Source organism: Macrobrachium nipponense, chromosome 20 (genome assembly GCF_015104395.2).
Source record: "Macrobrachium nipponense isolate FS-2020 chromosome 20, ASM1510439v2, whole genome shotgun sequence".
NCBI classification, from domain to species: domain Eukaryota; kingdom Metazoa; phylum Arthropoda; class Malacostraca; order Decapoda; family Palaemonidae; genus Macrobrachium; species Macrobrachium nipponense.
In genome coordinates, this window is record NC_061089.1 from 4,305,096 (window position 1) to 4,326,341 (window position 21,246).

Genomic DNA, 21,246 nt, shown 5'->3' on the forward strand with positions numbered 1-21,246 from the left:
TAAATAAAAACATAGCTTTATATGGCTCAAAAAGGAGAGAGCATTAACAAATTGAGCATTAACAAATTATAAGATTAGTAATTTAACCTTGTGTCAAAACATACCAGCAAATATCTCAGATAAGCCTCTGAACTCCAAACTGAAAACCTACTTTATTTGGATACATTGTACTTACTATTTTTCACAAAATCATTCTGATCTTGGGCTGTTGTGAAACTCTGCTACCATGGGCGCCTGGGGCAGCCCTGCAGCATATTTTCCAAGGGCGGGAAATCTTAATACATACAAGAATAGTTTCGGATATTAAGCAGACAAACACTTTTGACCCTTTGAACTAGCAGGTTAATTCCAAAATAGTATCAGCACTTACATCTTTAATAAATAAAGCTTTTATTATTATAAAGGATTAGTTTATCCAGACCTCTGAACCTAATATATATACAGTATATGTATATATACATACATTATATGCAGTGGGATTGCAATACCAATAATCTAAGCAAAGCAAGATGCAATAAAGAAAAAATGAAAAGTTACATTGACTTTTTTTTTTTAAGTTCCACATACATACTAACTGAAATCAAAATTTTTTTGAAAGAATAACAGTTGTACACTGCATGCAAACATTATACTATATAAAAGGATACCTTTACTTTAACTGAAAAAATATAGTTAGATGTAATACATTTTTTCACTGTTCATCTGAAAAAGAACTAACCTCCCGTGTTCACTGGATTCCAAGGGGAGGGGGGACCTTGCCCCTATGTGCAGGCACCCATGCCTGCTACAAATCAATGCACTGAATTACTCTATAAGCAAGTGCTTTTGTCCCTATAAACTGTTGCCAGAAATTAAATCCAGGATTATAAAATTAGACTAAATTGTTTATTACTCAAATTCAGTTTTATGGGTTATTTGTACCATTATACTATTAAGATTACAAAAGCATAAATTACAGATAACATGAAAGAAATGATCAAGAAATAAAATAGACAACTCCACTTCTAACAAGAAGGCTTCAGTACCTCCTTAAATAAAAACAGCTTTGAAATGTGATACAAGCCTTTCTCACTTCCAAGAAACAGTTCCCGAACATTACAAATGTTGCAATCTTGGCTCAGCTTATGAAGCTGTCATATTACTGTACCTTTTCTGTATCATAGTACACTATTCTCTACATGCCTTCGTTTTTAACTTTCTGGTATTTTGAGTTTGTTTTCTTACAAGGATAGTTTTATATCAAAATAGATAACAGCTTTGTAGTATGTGTATATTATTTCCTGAAAATATAGCATTTATCCCCATGCTAAACATTAAATACATACACAACACAAGATATCTAAGCATTATAAAAAAAATAATATAAGATTTAGTTTAACCTCACATACTACATCAGCATTCATCAATTTTTAACAAGAGCAGTTCTTATGCATAAGCACAAAAAAATACTCTTACAGCTAACAGAGCATCTTTAACACACTCCATCAAACTCCTAGATCTTGTAAAGGATCTAAACAATGTCTCTTAATTACCTAAACATCACATTTTCTGAACAATCAGGCTAACTGCTGTAACCATGCTGTCACTGGATTCAGTTTCTCTCCACTCTTTGTAGTAACCTCAACAAACTCTACTTTCATGGGTGAGAGGTGACTGAACTCAAAGTCTTTCCCAATGTGGCCAAGATATCTATTATTATTACCACCTTCACCAACAGACTGTAGCTGATTGGCTTGCGTCACTCTTAACAAGTTCCTGCAGATTGAAAATAATGTTAAAAACTTAGTACCGAATTACAAACTTAAAATGATTATCATAGATACAAACAGCTAGTTCTTAATCTCACTTTCTAGATACAGTAATGTTACGTGAATGAACCCAAAAGTCATTACAAAGAAATACTCTCTCTACCATAATAAAAGAACTCGGCTGAAAGAAGTTCAAAGCAGACCTGCAAATGTTTCTATGGTTTTTTAAAAGAGACCTCTTTGCAAAAATTCTTAAAGAAAATTAACCTAAACAAAAGAGGGATGATAATGGTTCTAAACATTTGGTAACTAACTTTCTGTGCAGTATTTACTTAAAAAAATACTAGTAACTAATGAAATAAAACCGTACATATACAGTAGCGTATCTAGACTGCATAAGCTTATTTCAGTAAACAGTAAAAGCTAATATTTTCCTTCTCCCTAATACTATCCATGTAAATCATTCCTTACAAAATCGTATCTGTAACTGACAACACTGATTCTTCACCAACATCGTCTCAAGAAATGCAGAACTATAAATATAATTTTACTGAGAAGAGCAAAATTAATTTTTTTGGTAAAAATAGTAACAACAGCTTTGCAAAACAACCAATGGATTCCTGACCTCCCAGTTATGAAATGCCTGACTTTCTGCCTTCTCTGGACCATTAGCTGAGAGAAATCAAAGGGACTGCAAGATGGGAAATTTGTATCATAAATAATCAGTTTGTATGAAAATATCAATTTTGTTTTAAAAATTATTTGCTTCACCACTAGTATCCATTACTTATAATTAGTCCAAAACAATCTGGCTGAAAAGCACAGGCTGCTGAACATTCCAGAACTGGTGAAGGGTGGCTGGAGACGAAGTCCCATTGTCTCATCTGTTCTCTCTCCATATTGGGGGCTGTCTTCAAAAGACCTGGAATTTCGGAGTCCATCAGCATGGAGGCTCAGGTTCTTGAGGTTCTCTGCTTCGGCTTCCATCTACCATTTCTAAGCACAAGCCTTCCACCGTTGTCATAAATAAATGAGTGCACCTTCTATCCTTCTAATCCCACAAAGAGATATACATATACTTAACAACAAGTGACACTCTGCAAATGTATAACACTGAGGAGATTTTGCCAGAGTCACTGGAATCTTCATGCTGCTCTTCCTCTTTCTACCTTTAGAGGGGATGAAGACCAACCACTGACTTCAACCAGCTCATTTGATTCCATAGACATGAGGGCCAAGTACATGCTGATTCTGGATTATTTACAGAACTTGTGGAATTCCCTGCAGTTACTCGTGGATTTAGTGTCAATGCCTTGGTCAAAAGGTCTGCACTGAAGAAGTCAGATATGTTGCTATTCACCCACGCAGTTTACATAAGAATGATTTTAGGCACAGAAACAGGGTTAGCCTGTCCATCAAAGCAGTGCATGATGCCTCCTCACAGCCAATGACAAGTCCATTCCTTAGTCTTGCTTTAATTAAGGCTAAGCCTTTTCACATGGCAATTGGCACCTAGTTCTCATGAGAATTTGGCTCTGCACAGTTGTTTTTGTATGCTCTTTCTTCAGCTTTAGCAAGCTTCCTGTTGGAAAATGGCCTTGATGTCTCCTGATATCAAGATCCCCACCATGAAGACTGTTCTTCACAACCCCCATTGGCAAGGCAAAAGCCCAAACCTGCTGAAAGGAGTTCCTCTTGATCCTTGGAAAACGGATCTCATACTTTCATGTGCCTTAACTGTGAGATGGGGAGCTCAGCTGTTGGAATCTCAGATCAAAGAGATATAGTCCAGAGCTTCAGGAAGTCTTCTCAGGTCTCTAAGCATTTATGACTGTCTTCTCAGGTCTCTAAGTATTTATGACTGTCTTCTCAGGCCACTGCTTAAGAATTATGCTGACACCACCAACTTAAGCTACCTACAGAACCAAAGAGGAACAAGGTAACTCTGTCTCCTGACAATGGAGATTTTCACTCTGGGTTTACGTCACAAGTATGGTGTCAGATGCTTTCAGCAGAGTTCACCAAGTTCTCCCATGTGAATGATTCCTTCCCTTGGACATGTGGAGAGCCCTCTGGAAGATGTACAGAACTCTGCTGATGGATCTGTTTGCAAACATCATTGAATGCCTGACTTCTTCCTTACTCTGGATTTGGTAGTAGATGCTACAAGCTTCCTCCATTCAGTCTATTGAGACAAGTACTAGCAATGCTCTAAGCCTACGTAAACTCTTGGATGAAGATCTCTTAATTGATCACAGCATAAGTGGTTCCTGGACCTTCTAAAAGTAATTGTGGATTTTCCCAGTTTTCTTCATACTTGCAGATTTCTTATCAATGTTATAGACATAAACATTAGGGTAAGTGACCTGACAGCTACCTCATGCGTCAGAACAGAGACTTTGGAACCTCTTTAAATAACACAAGACAGATGCTTGCAGGTTTCCAAAGACCAGGATTGGAGGGATCCTGGGGTAACCAGGGATGCATAAATGGAGTGTTGCTATCATGCCCTGTTAACACTCCTTTGTGTAATGGATGACCAGCCCTGCAGCCACTTCCATGTGAGTGAAAGCTAAATTGCTCTAAGGTTGCAGAGCTTTTGTGCCTTGTTGGAGTCCTAGCCAACTAAAAACCTCAGACGAGCTTCTGTGCCATTGATTGTGGAACTTCCTACCAGTGAGGTCTGCTGGCACCAAACTCTTGGTAACTGGCGTCAAGAGTGCAGAGGCAGTCAGTGGGCACATGGAGACTGTGATTGTCGTATGTCACTCAGGTGAGCACACTGCATGCTCATGAGGGCACCTAGACAATGATGAGGAGTGTTTCTTGTTTGAAGAGCACCTGAGCACCAAATACTACCGCCACTCTGGTGAAAAGTAATCCGGGCTGTGCCAAGCACAGCATCCTGGTTGAGGAGTGAGAAGGGTCCCTAGTCTGTTTAGACAGAATAGGGGACATCTTATTGATGCTACATCTCTTCAAGGGACAGGACACATCAGGGCTGAAATCCAAGTCTGTGGACAACCAGTGGACAATAACAAATACAGCCTTCCAACAGCAGTCTGAGGTTCTTCCACTGCATAAACCATGAGTGACAAATGGGCAAACCCCATCAATCTCCTTTGGGTTTCCAGTATATCTTCTCCCAGGTTCAGGGGAGTGTGACAGGGACATTTAGTCAAGGAGAGTTGATGGAATAGACAGCCATCTCCTCCACTGGGACTTTCACTGACTCCGCTTATTCAGTCACTGTGTTGACCACAAGGTCAAACTTACACTCTACATTGGCGATGGCATTGCAGTTAGAAGCATGGGAGCTAGGCACAGGTGTGGGTGGTATAATATTAGCAATATGTATTAAGAAAACTAAGGGTGCGGGACAAGGCAAGAGCACAGGAGGAAGGAATGGCTTGATCATCTACACTCAGTTTAGGAGCTGGTTCTAGACTATGAGCCCTAACCTTGGCTCTAGAGGCCACCTTCTTTTTCTATCTCTTTCTAGCTTTTCTAAATGAGATTTTAACATCTTCCACTGCCTTTCATCCCAATACTTGCATTCATCACAAGTAAGATCCTTTGAACACACTTGTCCTCTACAGTTAGAGCATATAGTATGGGAGTCTTAGGTTGCTTTAGTTAAGCAGGTTTTCAAACCTCCCTACAATACCTGATGCAAGAGGAACTAGAATCCGACATCATAAAAAAAGTCACAAATTCCAATAAACTGTCTAAGCTAAGTTGTAAAGGCTACCAGATAAGTAAATACATACATCAGCAAATCATGGAAGGATATTTGAGAAATAGCGATGAAATTAAAACAAAAACTACTGCAAGCATTCAACGTTGTATCGAAGGCCAACAGAAAAGAAGTGATTTTCCCTGTTTTGTTGCACCTATTGATCCCAAATAGTTTGTTTGTTTGCTTGTATGGTGTTTTTACATTGCATGAACCAGTGGTTATTCAGCAACAGGACCAACGGCTTTACATGACTTTCAAACCATGTCGAAAGTGAGCTTCTATCACCAGAAAGGCACATCTTTCATTCCTCAATGGAATGCCTGAGAATTGAACTTGGGGCCACTGAGGTGGCATGCCAACACCATACCGACCACGCCACCAAGGCACTTGATCCCCAATAGTAGGCAGGGTAGTCACCTACACAAAAAAACATTGGAAGTGCTACCGGAAATTTCAAATTAAAGCTACCGTGCATGTAAATGCTTGGTAAATTAATTGTAAGTGAAACAAATCTCACATTGACTGGAAAGAAGGAAAATGAATAAATAGTCAGGAAAGTGACCAAGTAAAAGCTTCAAGAGAGGTGTGGGGGCAAAACCAGAACAGATGTTGAATATCACACATGGTGCAACAAGCGATAATGTGAACTGCAAAATATAGCAACATAAATTGATTAGAATCATTTTTAGACCCTAAATGCATGAAAACAAATGAGGGGGAGGAAACACTGAATTATGGTGCAGGTACTGAAAAAGAGAGTAGTACAGCATGGATGAAGTGGATACACCAACTGGAAAATTGCTGATAAGTAAAACATTAAGTATATTATGATGCAAGCATTGGGGCCTAAACTACTCTTTAAGAGAAACGCTGGCACTGACAGAAAATGGAAGGGGGTGGATTTTCAGAGAGATGTGGCTGCAAAATGCTAAGAGCAATGACAAAATATTAAAACGATACAGAAACATGGTACACCAAGAAAATGGATTACAGTCTCAATGATTAAGGTAACATGGATGTGTGATATGAAGGGGAAAACAGAGTACTACTGGATATGGAAGTACCATCAAAGTCAGTACATCAAATTGTGGCAAAAAGGAACTGATGAAAATCTGACCTACATGAGATTCAAGCAAAACAGACACAAAACAAAATAGCAATGAAAACTTATTTCATGATTAACCCTGCAGAAGAATAATGACATTTTTATGATAAAGTATAGTTTTAATTATAGTACTTACCCATAATTATATAGCTAAGAGTTTCACTCGCCGGGAGTTAAAATCCTGAAATTCACGGGTCGGGCTAATTTTCTATTTGTTTTGGTTAGGTAACAGTGCCCTGTCCACTTTCAGGGCAAGAGAGAGGAACAACACGGCAAAGAGCTCAGTTTGTTTATGCTCACCAACAGAAATCCATGCTAAGGGATGGAGGGTGGGCTCCAATTACAAGTGTAAGTATAATTAAAACTATTTTATCATAAAAAATTAAGTTTTCATAATAAAACTAATATTGTCATACTTACCTGAACACCTGAATTAGCCCTGGTCACTGACCAGCCTGAACTATATCCCCACATATTTACCAACTAAGTGGGTAATTTTAACTGTCAGTGTTACCAATGCTGCAGGTAAAATCTATTCAAATGAGTTACCTGTGTTACCATTGGCAACGCTGTTGCAAATACTGGCCACCAGAGTCCTGTTTCCTCAATTGAATGAATCATTCACTATCAAATTGAAGTGGGGAGGAGGGTGGGAATCATTCAGGTGTTCAAATAAGTATTACAATATTAGTTTTATCATGAAAACTTCATTTTGCAATACACTCCCTGAACACCTGAATTAGCCCGATTAACAACATTTACACGGAAGTGGGATCAATCTAATTCAGCCCGACCTGTCCACAGAACATACGCAGGTAACTCATAAACAATCTACAATGTATAAATGCATGTATCCTAGTTATCTAACTCGGAGGTGACGATGTTTGCAAAGAAATTACTTCAATATCAGTGTTGAGTCAAAGGTACCGTCTGAGTTAAAAGTACCTCCCATGTGGTAAGCTATACTTCTTATTCATGGAGGTAAAAACAAATCTCCTCACCTGGTCGTCCAGTTCAGTTGGTGAGGATGCTTGCAGAGGAGGTACCATACCGTCAGTGTCGAGTCCAAGGTACTGCCTGAGTCTGAAGAACCTCTCGTGGTATTCTATACCTCTCATGTATGGAGTGGAAATGGTGAACCTCCCATGTGGCTATCTAGCCTCTCATGTATGGAGGAGAAGTTGTGTGTGCAGGACCTTCAATTCTCTACTGCTCATTCCAACATGACCATCAGGATCTGCCCAACCTCAAGGGCCTAAAGGAACAATACACTCATTCTAAGCTTGGCCAACAGAAACACTCAAGTTCATTTAGACTATCACTGCCTCCCTAAACTTCTAACACCCTAACTCTACCAAGCCAACTATAAAACTGAGTTACCGCAACGACAGGACCCGCGAGTAACCTCTCTAAAGAAACTGAAATTCCCTAAGGTAGAGCGTTGTGAAAAACCACACCGACTCTCAAATAACCATCTACACAATCGCTGACACCGAAACATTCCTCCAGAAGCTGTGATACTTTGCACCCTTGGATTTGACTAAGAACCCCTTCTTATGAATGTCCGAATACTGCTGAGGCAGATGATATAACAAGAAGTCTCTCCTCTCCTTGAAAAGAACATAGTACAACCATCCGAAATGTTAGTCTGGTATGCAAACCCCCTCGAAACCAAAGTGAAGAGGTTGTCAAACAGTCCAAGATCTGGGAAACACCAATCAACTCTCACCACATCCACACAGAGTGGGACAAGGACTCCCACTGGCTGTGAAAGGTGTCTTCCTAATACAAGCCTCATGATCCATAACCCCTACCACACGAATCAATGAAGGAACCCAATAGAGAAAAACCCCACCTGACTCGTAAACCAGAACTCGGACTCAGGCAGAAGAGTTACCCGCTACTTCATACAGAAAGTGATGCTAGCCTACAGTTGTCTTCCCCAAAAACTGCCCGACTCGCCGAAACCAGATCAGCCTACTGATGTTTGAGAGACTACAGGTTTAGTTGAATACAACATTACTTGAATTAACCGTGAGATTCCTCCGGAGCCTGGAATGCGGAAAGAGTGAATGGACAAAGTCCACCATTCGTTCTACTCACTTCCTTCGCCGGAGAAACAAAAACCCACAACTAGCAACCGATTCTCTCTTCAAAGGTATCTATCCTCTGTCAGACCTATCCGGCCAGAACGGAAAAGGAAAAGGAGAAAGGCCGAACCCCCACAAGAGCAGCACCCGAGAACCCGGAACTTACTACGCCTGGCTGCTTGATACCAAATGACATACAAGATCCTGTCATATCTGAGCCACCCGATCCGATTGCGCAACAATATACCAACAAGATGATAAACTCCTGAGCAAGTCATACTCGACTGCGCAAACCTGCACTTCCCCCAGACATGATGACGTAACCCCTGTCCGACTGCTGTCCACCCCCTCACAAGAACCAACCGTCACCAGTTCCGCAAACCTGTAAGAGCTCAAAACAAGTAAAGGATGAAAATACGGAGTTGCGGATACCGCCTTTGAAACATCAACACCAGCAGTCAGTCTGAGAACTACAGGACCCGTGGAAGTTGCTAAGAAGGCAGCCCCTCCAGAATTACTTCCTTTAACCCCAGAGAGAGCGAGAGAGAGAGAGACGAGAGAAGAGAGAGAAGAGAGAGAGAGAGAGAGAGAGAGAGAGAGAGGTTGAAATCACTAAATTTAAGGATGAACATTGGCAAAGAAACAGGATGAGCGAGAGAAGACTCCGAAGCGACCTCCAAAGAATGACCAGATAAAGAATATTGTGTAAAGACATTATAAGTTTTAACAGAAAAAATGGGAGAGAGAGAAACTAGACTGACTCTGTTCCCCACGATAATCTTGACAAACATTAGAAAATCTGGAAAATTATTCAAGACGTGATCGTGAATACAGACCATATTCAAGGTACAGCAATTTGTCTTGCGTTAATTCGATTTTACGATGGGGTTAGTAATTTTGAAAATAAGTTTCTATATCTCTCACGCAGCTGGCCTAGGCAGTAGCATGCGGTCAGACAGCGAGATAGTTGGGTTTAATACAGAACTTAGGCCAAAGGCAAAGTATTGGGACCTATGATATCATTCAGCGCTGAAAAGGAAATTGAAAGTAAAGGGTTTGAAAGGTGTAACAGGAGGAAAACCCTCTCTGTTGCACAATGAATCAAGTGTTAGGAGAGGGTAGAAAGTAAGATGAATAGAGAGAATATGAAATCAGGAAAGTAAAAGACAGAGAGAGGCAGAATTACAATCATCTAACATCACCTCCATAACTTTGCACCCTCTTCTAAGTTAAAAAGTATTATCTTAATGATATATACTCGTATAACTGCGTACGGCTATGAACAACCGAACAGAACTGCTTTGTTGTTAATACAATCTAATCCGATAGCAACATCCATTTATTGTATTCATCCGCGTGCGACAGTAATTACTGAATTCATGTTATAGATGTAGCTGAAGCTGATAAGGCAATATTACGTGCATCAGCAACATGGATAAAACACCCAAGCTTTTGTAGAATTCAAACGCAGCCGTGGTAAAAGAAAACTGATAGCATGAGTGCTCATTTACTTTTCTTTTCACACCGACAAAAGATTAATAACGTAAGGCTTGTAATACCTATGAAAAAGAGTGAAAACGAACGGAATCGCTAATTTTACGCAATCTAAACGGAGGGAAAAAACTAGCTTCCAATGAGATGTATCAGTCAAATTTTGGACTTAAATTACGTCGTAATACGAACGATATGACTTTGTTCCATATAAGTTAAGTATCCAGATATTCATTTACGCTAACTAAGAACAAAAACATTAACCGAGACCAAGTGATATGGTTGAATCTGGAGAGAAGGAAACTGACTAGTTGGCATCATTGCCTGTCTAAGCCACACCCCCTTACAACAGTGCTGTGTGTTGACGACAAGCTTGTGTAATTGTAATTTAATTGAAAAGTAATCAATTACATATTTTAAGGTAATTTAAATGTAACTCTTTACCCTACTATTAATTTCAGTTGTCACTGTAATTTGATAACTGTAATTGACATAAGCATAATGTAATTACAGACGACAATTTGTCTGCTAAACGGATGAAGACATCGTACAAACGAATTCCGTCACTGGAGGAAATTCTCGGAAAGCAATGAAATGTACACTTGCCTAATGATATCTGATTATATGACACAAGATACCATTATTGGCTATGTTAAATGTCAACATAGTTGAAAACACATCTTCCCTCAAGACGACAAACATGGCATGAGTGAGGAAGAGTTGTTACGTTAGTAAGCTAGCTAATCAGGACAAGAATGAGTTAAATATGGCGACGCAAACTCATATTCGCTATCAGCTGATTCCAGAATGAGAAACTGACTGCTGAGTTAGTATTTATACTATGCTAATATGATGATACATATAATACACTTATAATGCTGAAGTCGGACAAATCTGATCTTCATTCCTGTTTGATTACATTTCATACTGAATTATCCTAAGATCGGATTCTCGTTTCATGTTCAATTTACACCTGTACTGAATTATCCGAAGTCAGAATGCCTTGAACCTACAGCATTAGCCACTATAAAAATTACTATACTGATATGTAGTACAGCGAATACTTTAGGCTAGGCTACTGTATGTGCATACGATATATCGTCGTGAACACTAGGCTAGCCGTAGTTGTTATTCAATTTCTCTACATACTGAATTATTTTAAGTCAATATGCAATGAACCAAGAATTAGTTGATATTAACAATTACCATACCGTATATGTAGAGTCAAATTGAAAACCTGATTAAGTTTACCACCATCGCAAGACGAACGAAATTTATCCTCAAAATGAAAAGAACCTTTAAGACGAAGGAGCAGTATTTAACACTTCAGAACCCGACAGACCTGAACGACCAACCATGGACCTAGAAAGCTTCTGGTGCAAGGAACTCAAAGCAGGAAAACCAAGAGGCTCTAAAGACAAACTGTCCCTCTATAAACTACTATAATAAAACCCGACCCGAAGAAGCTTGCACTTCTCTTCCTGAACATGTGTAGCCTATTATCCCTACTCGTCTGTATCTGACCTAAATTTTCATCATCCTCAGAACTTACACATTGAGGGAAGGGGAAGTCTGCTGCCAACACTGCCTGCTCTGCGCCAGGGGGGTTGGCAGAACCTACCCACCCGGAGGCTTGCGGTTCTCCATGACCCCCGGATGACCCCCGCCATCCGTTAGGGTTGGTTCTGGAACAGGCAAGGGGGCTGAAAAAGAACGATTAGAATCATCTATACTACTACTACCACTATCTCTATTTTTAGTTAAATTATTCGTCAGAATAGAAATAAGCAAAACATACTAGATGATAACCTGTCCACTAATTTCTTGGATAACTAACTCTAATGCTTCCTTGTCTCCTGACCAAGACAAACATCTCTGACTGGTATTACACTGAACCTTCCTACACTAAATAACAAAGAGAATGTCGATCATGTGTGAGGGTACTCATCCTACGCTTGCAGGGCGTGCAGAACCGATGAGCACCAACATATCCAGCAGTAGAAGGCTCGATCGTCGAACTGTAGATGAAGCAGAAGCAGAGGCGTTTGCAGACAGCGAAGATATTTATTTATTTATCCATAGCCAGTACAAAGTACCTATCCAAAGTCAAATCGGGATAAAATCTTTAATAACAGTCCAAAGTCGTCTTCTGATATCCAAAATGTGAAAACTCTTTAAATGGGGTCGGCTAGCATGGCAAACAAGAAACAATTGAGGAAACAGGCCTCTGGTGGCCGGTATTTGCAGCAGCGTTGCCAACGGTAACACAGGTAACTCATTTGACAAGATTTTACCTGCAGCGTTGGTAACATTGACAGTTAAAATTACCCACTTAGTGGGTAAATGTGTGGGGATACAGTTCGGGCTGGTCAGTGACCAGGGATAATTCAGGTGTTCAGGGAGTGTATTGCAATTGTCATTTTTAATTACACATTATATAAATACTGTGTAAGTATAATTAAAACAATTTTATCAGAAAAATATCATTTTTAATTACCCAACTTCCCCAGTAATTATATACCTGATTCCCACACTGCGGGAATGTGGGAAGCATGTATAATTCTACCTCAGATTCATAAAAATACATAGACTGAGAACAGAAAAAACTTTGTTGAATTTTTACCTGATAAGAGAGTTGTAGCAGGAAAATACTGCCTTTGGTTGGTAAAGCCACGTAGCACCTATTACATAGTGGGACCTTTGTAGCAAAGGACAATTCTCATGGCTAACAAAGGATTAAAACTAATTGGCCTTCCCCAGGGCTCAGTACCAACATATCACCAGAAAAGATTGTTACCTATAACCAAAATAATAAAATATCCACCACCACCCTATCAAAGGACTAAAGGGTACTCCAGCTACTTCATACCTTCATAAAACCTCACACCTTGTGTCAAGGAGAAAAATATTTTAGGAAAGGTTGCTTCCTACACTTCCTTTCCCAACACCATACCAGCCACAAGAAATGGACCCAGGGTACTGCAGCCTTCATACACCATTTCAATGTCACGGAGATAATGCAATGCAAACACAGATTTGCATTTCCAAAACATAGAATTATTAATAGAAGTAAGAGATAAATTTCTTTTAAAAGCCAGAGAAGTGGCTACTGCCCTAATTTCATGAGCTTTAGCCTTGCAGACCGGGAGAACGTTCTCCTTAACTAAAAAATGTGCTTCTAAGATGAAATCTCTTAAGAAGAATGCTAGAGCATTCTTAGATAATGGTTTGGAGGAGTTTTTGACAGAACACCAAAGACTGCCAAAATCTCCATGAATGTCTTAAGTTCTGTTTAAGGATCTCACTGGGCACTGAGTTCTTTCCTCATTGTCATTACCCAGGACTTCAGTCAAACAAGGGATTGAGGCCAGGGATTAGAGGGAGACTCATTCTTGGCTAGAAACCCCAGGGAATATGAACAAATAGCAATCCCTTTCAAAACGCCTATTTTCTTATCAATTGCATGAATCTCGCTAATCCTTTTAGCAGTCGCTAAGGACACTATGAAGAGTTTTTCTAGTCAAGTCCCTCAGACTATGTTAATGAATAGGTTCAAAACGAGACCAAGACAACCACTTTAACACAATATCCAGATTCCAAGGCATCATAAAAGTGTCTTTATGATAAGAAGTATCAAACGACCTAATGAGATCAGAGATGTCTGGGTTGGAGGACAAGTCCAAGCCTCTGTGACAGAAAACCAATGCTAACATGGCCCTACAGCCCTTGATGGTAGAGGAAGACAGGTTTCTTACTGACCTGAAATTGGTTATTTGCATCACAGTGGTCTTAGAAGAAGAGATGTTGGAATTCTTACACCACTATCTGAAGATTCTCCACTTATTCTGATAAACGTTGCTAGAAGATCTTCTCCTACACATGGAGATAGCTTCTGAAGCTCCCTTAGAAAACTTTCTTTCTAAGGAGTTTCTGGACAGTTTGAATCCTTTCAGGACCAGAGAAGACAGGTTTTTGTGGAATCTGTGGAAGTGTGGTTGTCTGAGTAGCTGCTTCTTTTGAGGAAGCAGCCTCGGGAAGCCCACCAATAGATCTACAAGATCGGGCAACCACTCCTTCGATGGCCAGAAGGGGGCCACCAAGATCAGAGATGTTGCGGTGTACAAGGAACTTGTTCAGCACTTGCCTTATCGGGCTGAACAGAGAGAAAGCATACAGTTCCTTGTCTGACCAGTCCAGAAGAGAAGCATCCACTGTCAATGCCTGTGGGTCTGGAACTGGCGAACAAAATAGAGGAAGACAATAGTTCTGAGACATGGCAAACAAGTCTATCATCACTTTTCCCCACAGTTTCCAAAGGTCTAGCCAAACCAGAGGATTCAATGTCCATTCCATCGGCAGGACCTGTTTCCGACGACTTAGCTCATTCGCTAAAACGTTTAGCTTCCCCTGGACGAACCTGGTGACTAAACGCGTATTGTTTCGTTCTGCCCAAATGAGATCTCTTGCCACTTCGTAAAGAGAGAAAGACCGAGTCCCTCCTTGCTTCTTGACGTACGAGAGAGCCGTATTGTTGTCCGCGTAGGCCAGTAATGTCTTGTTTTCTACCTCTGATGCAAAGGACTGAAGGCCCAGGTGTATTGCCTTTAGCTCCTTCACACTGATATGCAGAGATCTTTGCTCTAGGGACCATACTCCCGAGATTTTCCTTTGCTCTACAAAGAGACTACAAAGAGACGATTGTAGAACCCCGGAGAGTAATGATCTTGATTAAGTTCTACTGCTCCCTTTCTTACAAGAGAAGTTACTTCATCCTCTAGAGCCAAAAACCTCTCTGATCTTCTTGAATAAGCCATTAAGACAACTGGTGTGCTGACTAAGGGAGGCTTCCTGAGGAAGGAGATAATGTAGCCTTCCTTCATAACCTTGACAATCCAAAGCTCTGCCCCTTTTCTCTGCCAAACTTCTCAAAACATCAGAAGTCTGGCTCCTACACTCATGGGGAGAATTACATCCTCACTTACTAGAGAAGCCCCTCAAAGACGTTTTCTTGACGGATTTACAAAAGAACCTCCTACAGGCAGTCCCCGGCTTACGACATGGTTCCGTTCATGAGATGCGTCATAAGCCGAAAATTTTCGTAAGCCAGAAAATCATCAAAAATCCTAAGAAAACTTACTTTTAATGCTTCACTTTTAATGTAAACTGCATTTTTATTGCCTTTTTCATAAAAAACCTTCAAATATTGATTATTTAGCATTTTTGGAGTCATATTTCTTCTGTCAGATTGGCGTCATAACCCTGGAACATGTGCCGTAAACCTGGAAACTATTTCTGATGAATATAATTGAAAAGCATCACAACCTCGAAATGTCATAAGCCGAACCGCTGTAAGCCGGGGACTGCCTGTACTTCCTCTTGATCTTGCGAGGGATCTCTGTCTGGCCCAAAAGGACTGGTCTCTTGAGGAATGAGGTTACCTCGAAACCATCGCTGGAGGATCTCTCAGTCTTTTCGAAGACTGGGCGAGGAGATCCTGCATACATTTCTTCTCCAGATTCGAATCAAATTCTAAAACTGTGGCTTCAGGAAACAAGTGCTTCTTATCTAAGGGGAGAATAATACAGCTGATCTCTGCGAGGAAGTGATCTCTGCGAGGAAGTAACACCCTTCAACATGTAGGAGCACTGGAGCTCCCTCTTCTTGAGCCTTCCCATCGTGTATAGAGAAGCCAAATCATGGGAATTGTCCCTAATACCCTTACCAATACACAAGAGAACTCCCATCCAATCCACCATGATGTTCTCAGAAAGCGAAGGGCAAGACCTAATCTTGCAGGCCAGAGTGCCAATGGACCAATTGAGAAAGTGGAAACCTTCAAATACCTTGAAAATGCCTTTCAAAAGATGTGCCAACTCTGAGGCAGAAAACAAAATCCTCACTAAAGAAAAAGCAGAGCGTCTGGCTGTGTCTACAAGACTAGAAAAATCTCCCTATGAAGAGGCACAAACACCCAAGGAAGGAGCCACTTTCGTAGCATAAGACAAGTATCTCCACCTGGAGATTCGAGAAGGCGGAAAACAAAAGGAGGTCTTGCCTTGTTCCATCTTTTCAGCAAGCCAAGTGTCTATCTCTTAAAAAGCCTTCTTAGCTGAGGAAGACCAAACCATCGTCAGCATCTTCGAGGCATTCAAGGAAGGTATACTATCCATAAAAAAAGTCGATTCAGGAGACGATGGAGAAGTCGGCTTGAAAAAAAGATGGATATGTGGCGAGCAAAAACTTCATTTAAGCCACATACGCTGACGAGAGAGCCTCTTGATCCTCTGTACCTTTGTCTTCAGACGAAATAGGGGAAAGATTCACATCTGCAGGAGCCTGAGATGTGGCCGCATCAACCTGTGTCCAAGTCAAAACAGCCTCTATAGAAGTTTCCGGCATTGAATCGCCTCGAGGCATCCAAGGAGACGATGCCAAGGGAGCTTCAACCACTAATGGCACCAGCTGAACTGTTGCAGGCTTATTAAGTAAAAGCAGAATGCTGTCAAGCTCCTGCGCGAGGCAAGCAGGTACTAACTGGTGCCCAACAGAAAGTAGCTCGGGCGCCAATGGGCACTTAACTACACCCGATGGGCGCTCTTGCACAACAGATACAGGAGCTTGAAGAAGAGCCAAAGAGCGACAATGAGCCTTGGGCGCTAGAGGAGCGTAAACTTCCTAAAAGCAGTCGGAAGAAAAACGCTCTGGGCTGTCCCAATGACTGCAAGAAGGGCGTGGATCTCTAGGCTTCTTTGTAGGAACACCGGAGCTGCATACGAAGCACCTCTCCTCGATGGCCGAGACTTGCTCCCCAAACGCCACGGCATTGTGGAGAGAAGTCATCCGAACTTGACAATTTATATACATCTAAGGAGAGACCTTTCCAACAGCTCTCCATTGCAATCTGGGAAGCAACACCAGGTTGAACTGAGGGGACGACTGCTCGTGGGCAGACCCCACCAACCTCCCTTGGACCACCAATTTGACTCCTCCCCTGCACTAGGGAGTGTGACAGTGACCTTTGCCTAGGAGCATCGGTGGGACGAACAGCCACCTCCTCCACCGACACAACACTATCACCTTTTGCCTTGTCTATTAGGACCTTCACAGATGCACCAAGCTGCTCCATAGTCTGTACTAACAGAGCAAAACGCTTATCAATCTTTTCTTCTTGACAAGTGATGGGGTTGGGATCGGATGTCCGGGAGTCTCCAAACGGAGAGGGTGGCATAGCAAGAGAAGTGGGAGCGAGAGCTAAAGATATAACAGGAATACTCAGATCTGAATTCAATTCAGAATCCTGGCTAGCTGATTTTGAATTAGCCCCAATCAAAGCTTTTCTCTTCTTGTCTCTAATTTCTTTGAATGAGATTCCAAACTCTTCCACTTCCTTTCATCCCAGTCAACACATTCATTACAGTGGTACCCCCGTATTCGCGGGGGATGCGTACCAGACCCCCCTGTAAATAGTTAGAACCCGCGAATGTTTGGAACCCCTATAAAAATGCTAAAAACAGCCTATTTTGTTAGTTAAAACTCAAGAAAAACCCACTAAAAATTTTCATGCTTGGTTTTTTTAATAGTTTTATCACAAAAAGTGCTTTTATGATGAAATTCATCAAAAAAACCCAGGAATTTGTGGATATTTATCATAGAAAAATACCGCGAATGCGCAAATTTTCCGCGAATAATGCGGGGAAACGTTCCCAAGAGAAATCCGCGAATGTGTGAGTCTGTGAATCTGGAGAAAGTGAATACGGGGGGTCCACTGTATATTTATCATCAAATGAACATATTCGCCCTCTACAATTTGTACATAAAGTGTGATTATCATACAATTCCTTGGTTAGCCTAGTCTTGCAACCTCTAGCGCAATACCTAAAACAGAACGTGTCCGACATTGTCGAAAACACTAAGACCTGGCGGTCACCAAGGAAAAAACAAAGAACTAGTTCTTATCAAAGAACCTAAGACTGTCTAAATGATTTGCCAAGATGGCTAATACAAGAAGAGAGTACTTTACAAATTGCGATTACAAAAGGAAAGTCTAAGAAAAATTTCAGGAATAACTGCAACCGACAATCATAGCCATCGGCCGGCAGAAACAAACTGAGCTCTTTGCTGTGATGTTCCTCTCTCTTGCCCTGAAAGTGGGCGGGGTACTGTTAACTAACCAAAACAAATACAAAATTAGCGCGACCTGCGAATTTAGGGATTTTAAATGCTGGCGAGTGAAACTCTTAGCTATATAATTACTGGGGAAGTTGTATAATTTAAAATATAATATGAAATGTTAACAAAGACTATGAAATATTCTTAATAGTAACCTTTTCATAAACATAACATGCTAAATAGGAACTTCACTTCCTAAAAATTTTAATGCATCAAAAACTCACATTTCTTTTTCCAAGGTCTTCTGAATAAGCTGAGCAGATCTGGCAAGAGAAAGATCTTGTTTGTTGCATGCAATAAGGACTCTTGTCTTGCTACTCTGAATAGCATTATCACACAATATGGTGTAGAGATACCTGAAAAAAATTAGTAAAAAATATATTTTTAATAAGATTTCCTAATCATGGAATATAATACAGTACAGTACAAGGATATCCAATGTAATGTGCAATGTTCCTTGATATAGAATTTTTATAATAAAATTAATATTAATAATACTTACCTGCATAATTTATCTAACCCTAAATCCCCAAAAAACAAACAAAATTTTACCACACTGGCAACCATGTTACCGCCTATTCTGTCCGCTTGCTGGCAACACTGCCGTTGACAGTTACAAAAGCTTCCCTTGAAAATTAGTTGCGATAGGCAGATGGGTTAACTAGATAAATTATACAGTTAAGTATTAATATTAATCTTATAAAAACTCTATGTTAACCCTTTAACACCGATTGGACGTATTAAACGTTGATATAAATTGTCTGTTGGGTGCCGATTGGACATATATACGTCGATATAAAAAAGTTTGTTTAAAAATTCGCAGAAAAATAGTTATAAGTCTACTAGGCAAAAACTTTTGAATCACGCGCCTTGGGGGATGCTGGGAGCTCACGGATCAAGGCGTTGTTTTGTTTACAATCATTACCCAGGCGCGCAAGCGCGAATTTCTTTCTCCTCGCACTAAAATGCATCAGCGACACATCTCAGAAATTATTTCGTCACTTTGACATAATTTTTGCACCATTTCATATTAGCCAATACATGGAGTATTATATATGACAATGTGCACAATTTCATGTAGAATACAACAATAACCAACTCATGGTTGTAGCTTTTATCAGCTTTGAAATATTTTCTTATAAATAGCAATAAGGGCCAAAATTTCAACCTTTGGTCAACTTGGACTCTACCGAAATGGTCGAAAAACGCAATTGTAAGCTAAAACTCTTATATTCTAGTAATATTCAATCATTCAACTTCACTTTGCAACAAATTGGAAGTCTCTAGCACAATATTTCGATTTATGGTGAATTTATGAACAAAACTTTTTCCTTACGTCCGCGCAATAACTCTTCCAAAAAAATCATAAATTTTTTTGTCCGATTGTTGTAATGTTTGCACCATTTCATATTAGCCGTTACATAAAGTTTTACATATGGAAATGTGTTCAATTTCATGTAGAATACAACAAAAAATAAACCTGGTTGTAGCTTTTATCAGTTTTGAAATATTTTCATATAAATAACGACAAATAGAAACAATTTGTCCTTCAGTCAACTTTAACTCGACCGAAATGGTCGAAAACTGCAATCGTAAGCTACAACACTTACAGTCTAGTGATATTCAATCAATTACCTTCATTTTGCAACAAACGGGAAGTCTCTAGCACAATATTTCAATTTATGGTGAATTTTTGAAAACATTTTTTTATGTCGGCACGTTACAAATTCATGCATCATTTTGTGATAATATTTTCTCTGTTTTGCCTTGATCGTTTTACAATGTGTTATATACCAAAAGATTGCAATTTGGTGTACAATACAACGAAAAATATTAACTTGTTCGCTTTGACGTTTTGCTCACAGTGTGATTTGTATACAATTATATATGAAATTTTTTTTTCACGCTGTCATATATCCCAATATTTATATATGATAATGATATTTTTTTCATTTCTGATGGTTGCATACTAAACTTCAGGTAATGACAAAAAAGGACCCAAAAATGAACTCTTAATCTTGAAAACTAAGTGTGCCGTGATTTTTTGAAAAAAACATTTTTTTCGCTTCAGCGCTCACTCGCGAACGCCACCGGCATACGGGAGACAATTTTTAAAATATCGCTTTGGCATTTAAGGGTTAATAAACATTACCTTAATATAATTTATCTAGCCCAAATAACCACATTGAAAAGGAGCAAGGAATCTGAATAAAACTTCCCTTTCCGGCAGAATAGGAGGAACCAACCTAATCCGATTAATGGAAAAGGAAGAAAAAGAAAAATTAATAAAAGGACATAGAACAACAACAAAAATATAAATCATATGTCGAGTTAATAACTCAATCCAAAGTCTAAGATACTAAGAACTCTCTAAGTCTCCTACCATAACGCCGACGACTGCAGTAGTAAAGGACAAGGAGTAACTGCATAGTCAGTCCGTCTATACAAAATTCAGGTGACCAACCAGGTGACAAGTCAGACGACATTGAGGACAGCAAGGTTCCCACCCCGATGACTTCATCAAGCAATAAAACCACCAGCGACACCTGCTCTCTCACAAATGTCTGGCGCCGAGAAAGAGGAGCGGGTTATTGGCGACTCTTTCCTGAAGGATGAGTGCCTGAGTGATTCAAAGTTAAGCGAACATTAGGGGTGTATCAATACAACCCTATATCACCAACAGTGATATCGTCTCATGAGCAACTCCTGACTCAAGCTTTCTGGTGCCAAGAGAAAGGAGCGAGGAGCAAAAGGCAACTCAGTCCTGGAGGATGAGTGCCTGACAGTCCAAACTTGTCTCATGTTAAGCAATCATCGGAGGGTGTAACAATGCAACCGATTTCGTCAACAAGAAACTCAGAACTACTAAATGTCGCCTGGTCTTGAGTGAGTGTCTGACTCCGA

The 21,246-nt window shown here is 40.1% G+C and overlaps 1 protein-coding gene across 1 annotated transcript in view; it reads right to left on the reverse strand.

Annotated features, from left to right (window-relative positions):
- Positions 1-250: 250 nt before the first annotated feature.
- Positions 251-21,246, reverse strand: part of LOC135221711 (signal recognition particle receptor subunit beta-like) — a 148,292-nt gene continuing 127,296 nt past the window's right edge. The window contains exons 4-5 of the mRNA XM_064259493.1: positions 18,567-18,698; positions 251-1,755 (exon numbers count right to left, since the gene is read on the reverse strand). Coding sequence (XP_064115563.1) covers positions 1,557-1,755; positions 18,567-18,698 — 331 coding nt within the window. The 3' untranslated portion in view covers positions 251-1,556. The remainder of the gene's footprint in view (positions 1,756-18,566; positions 18,699-21,246) is intronic.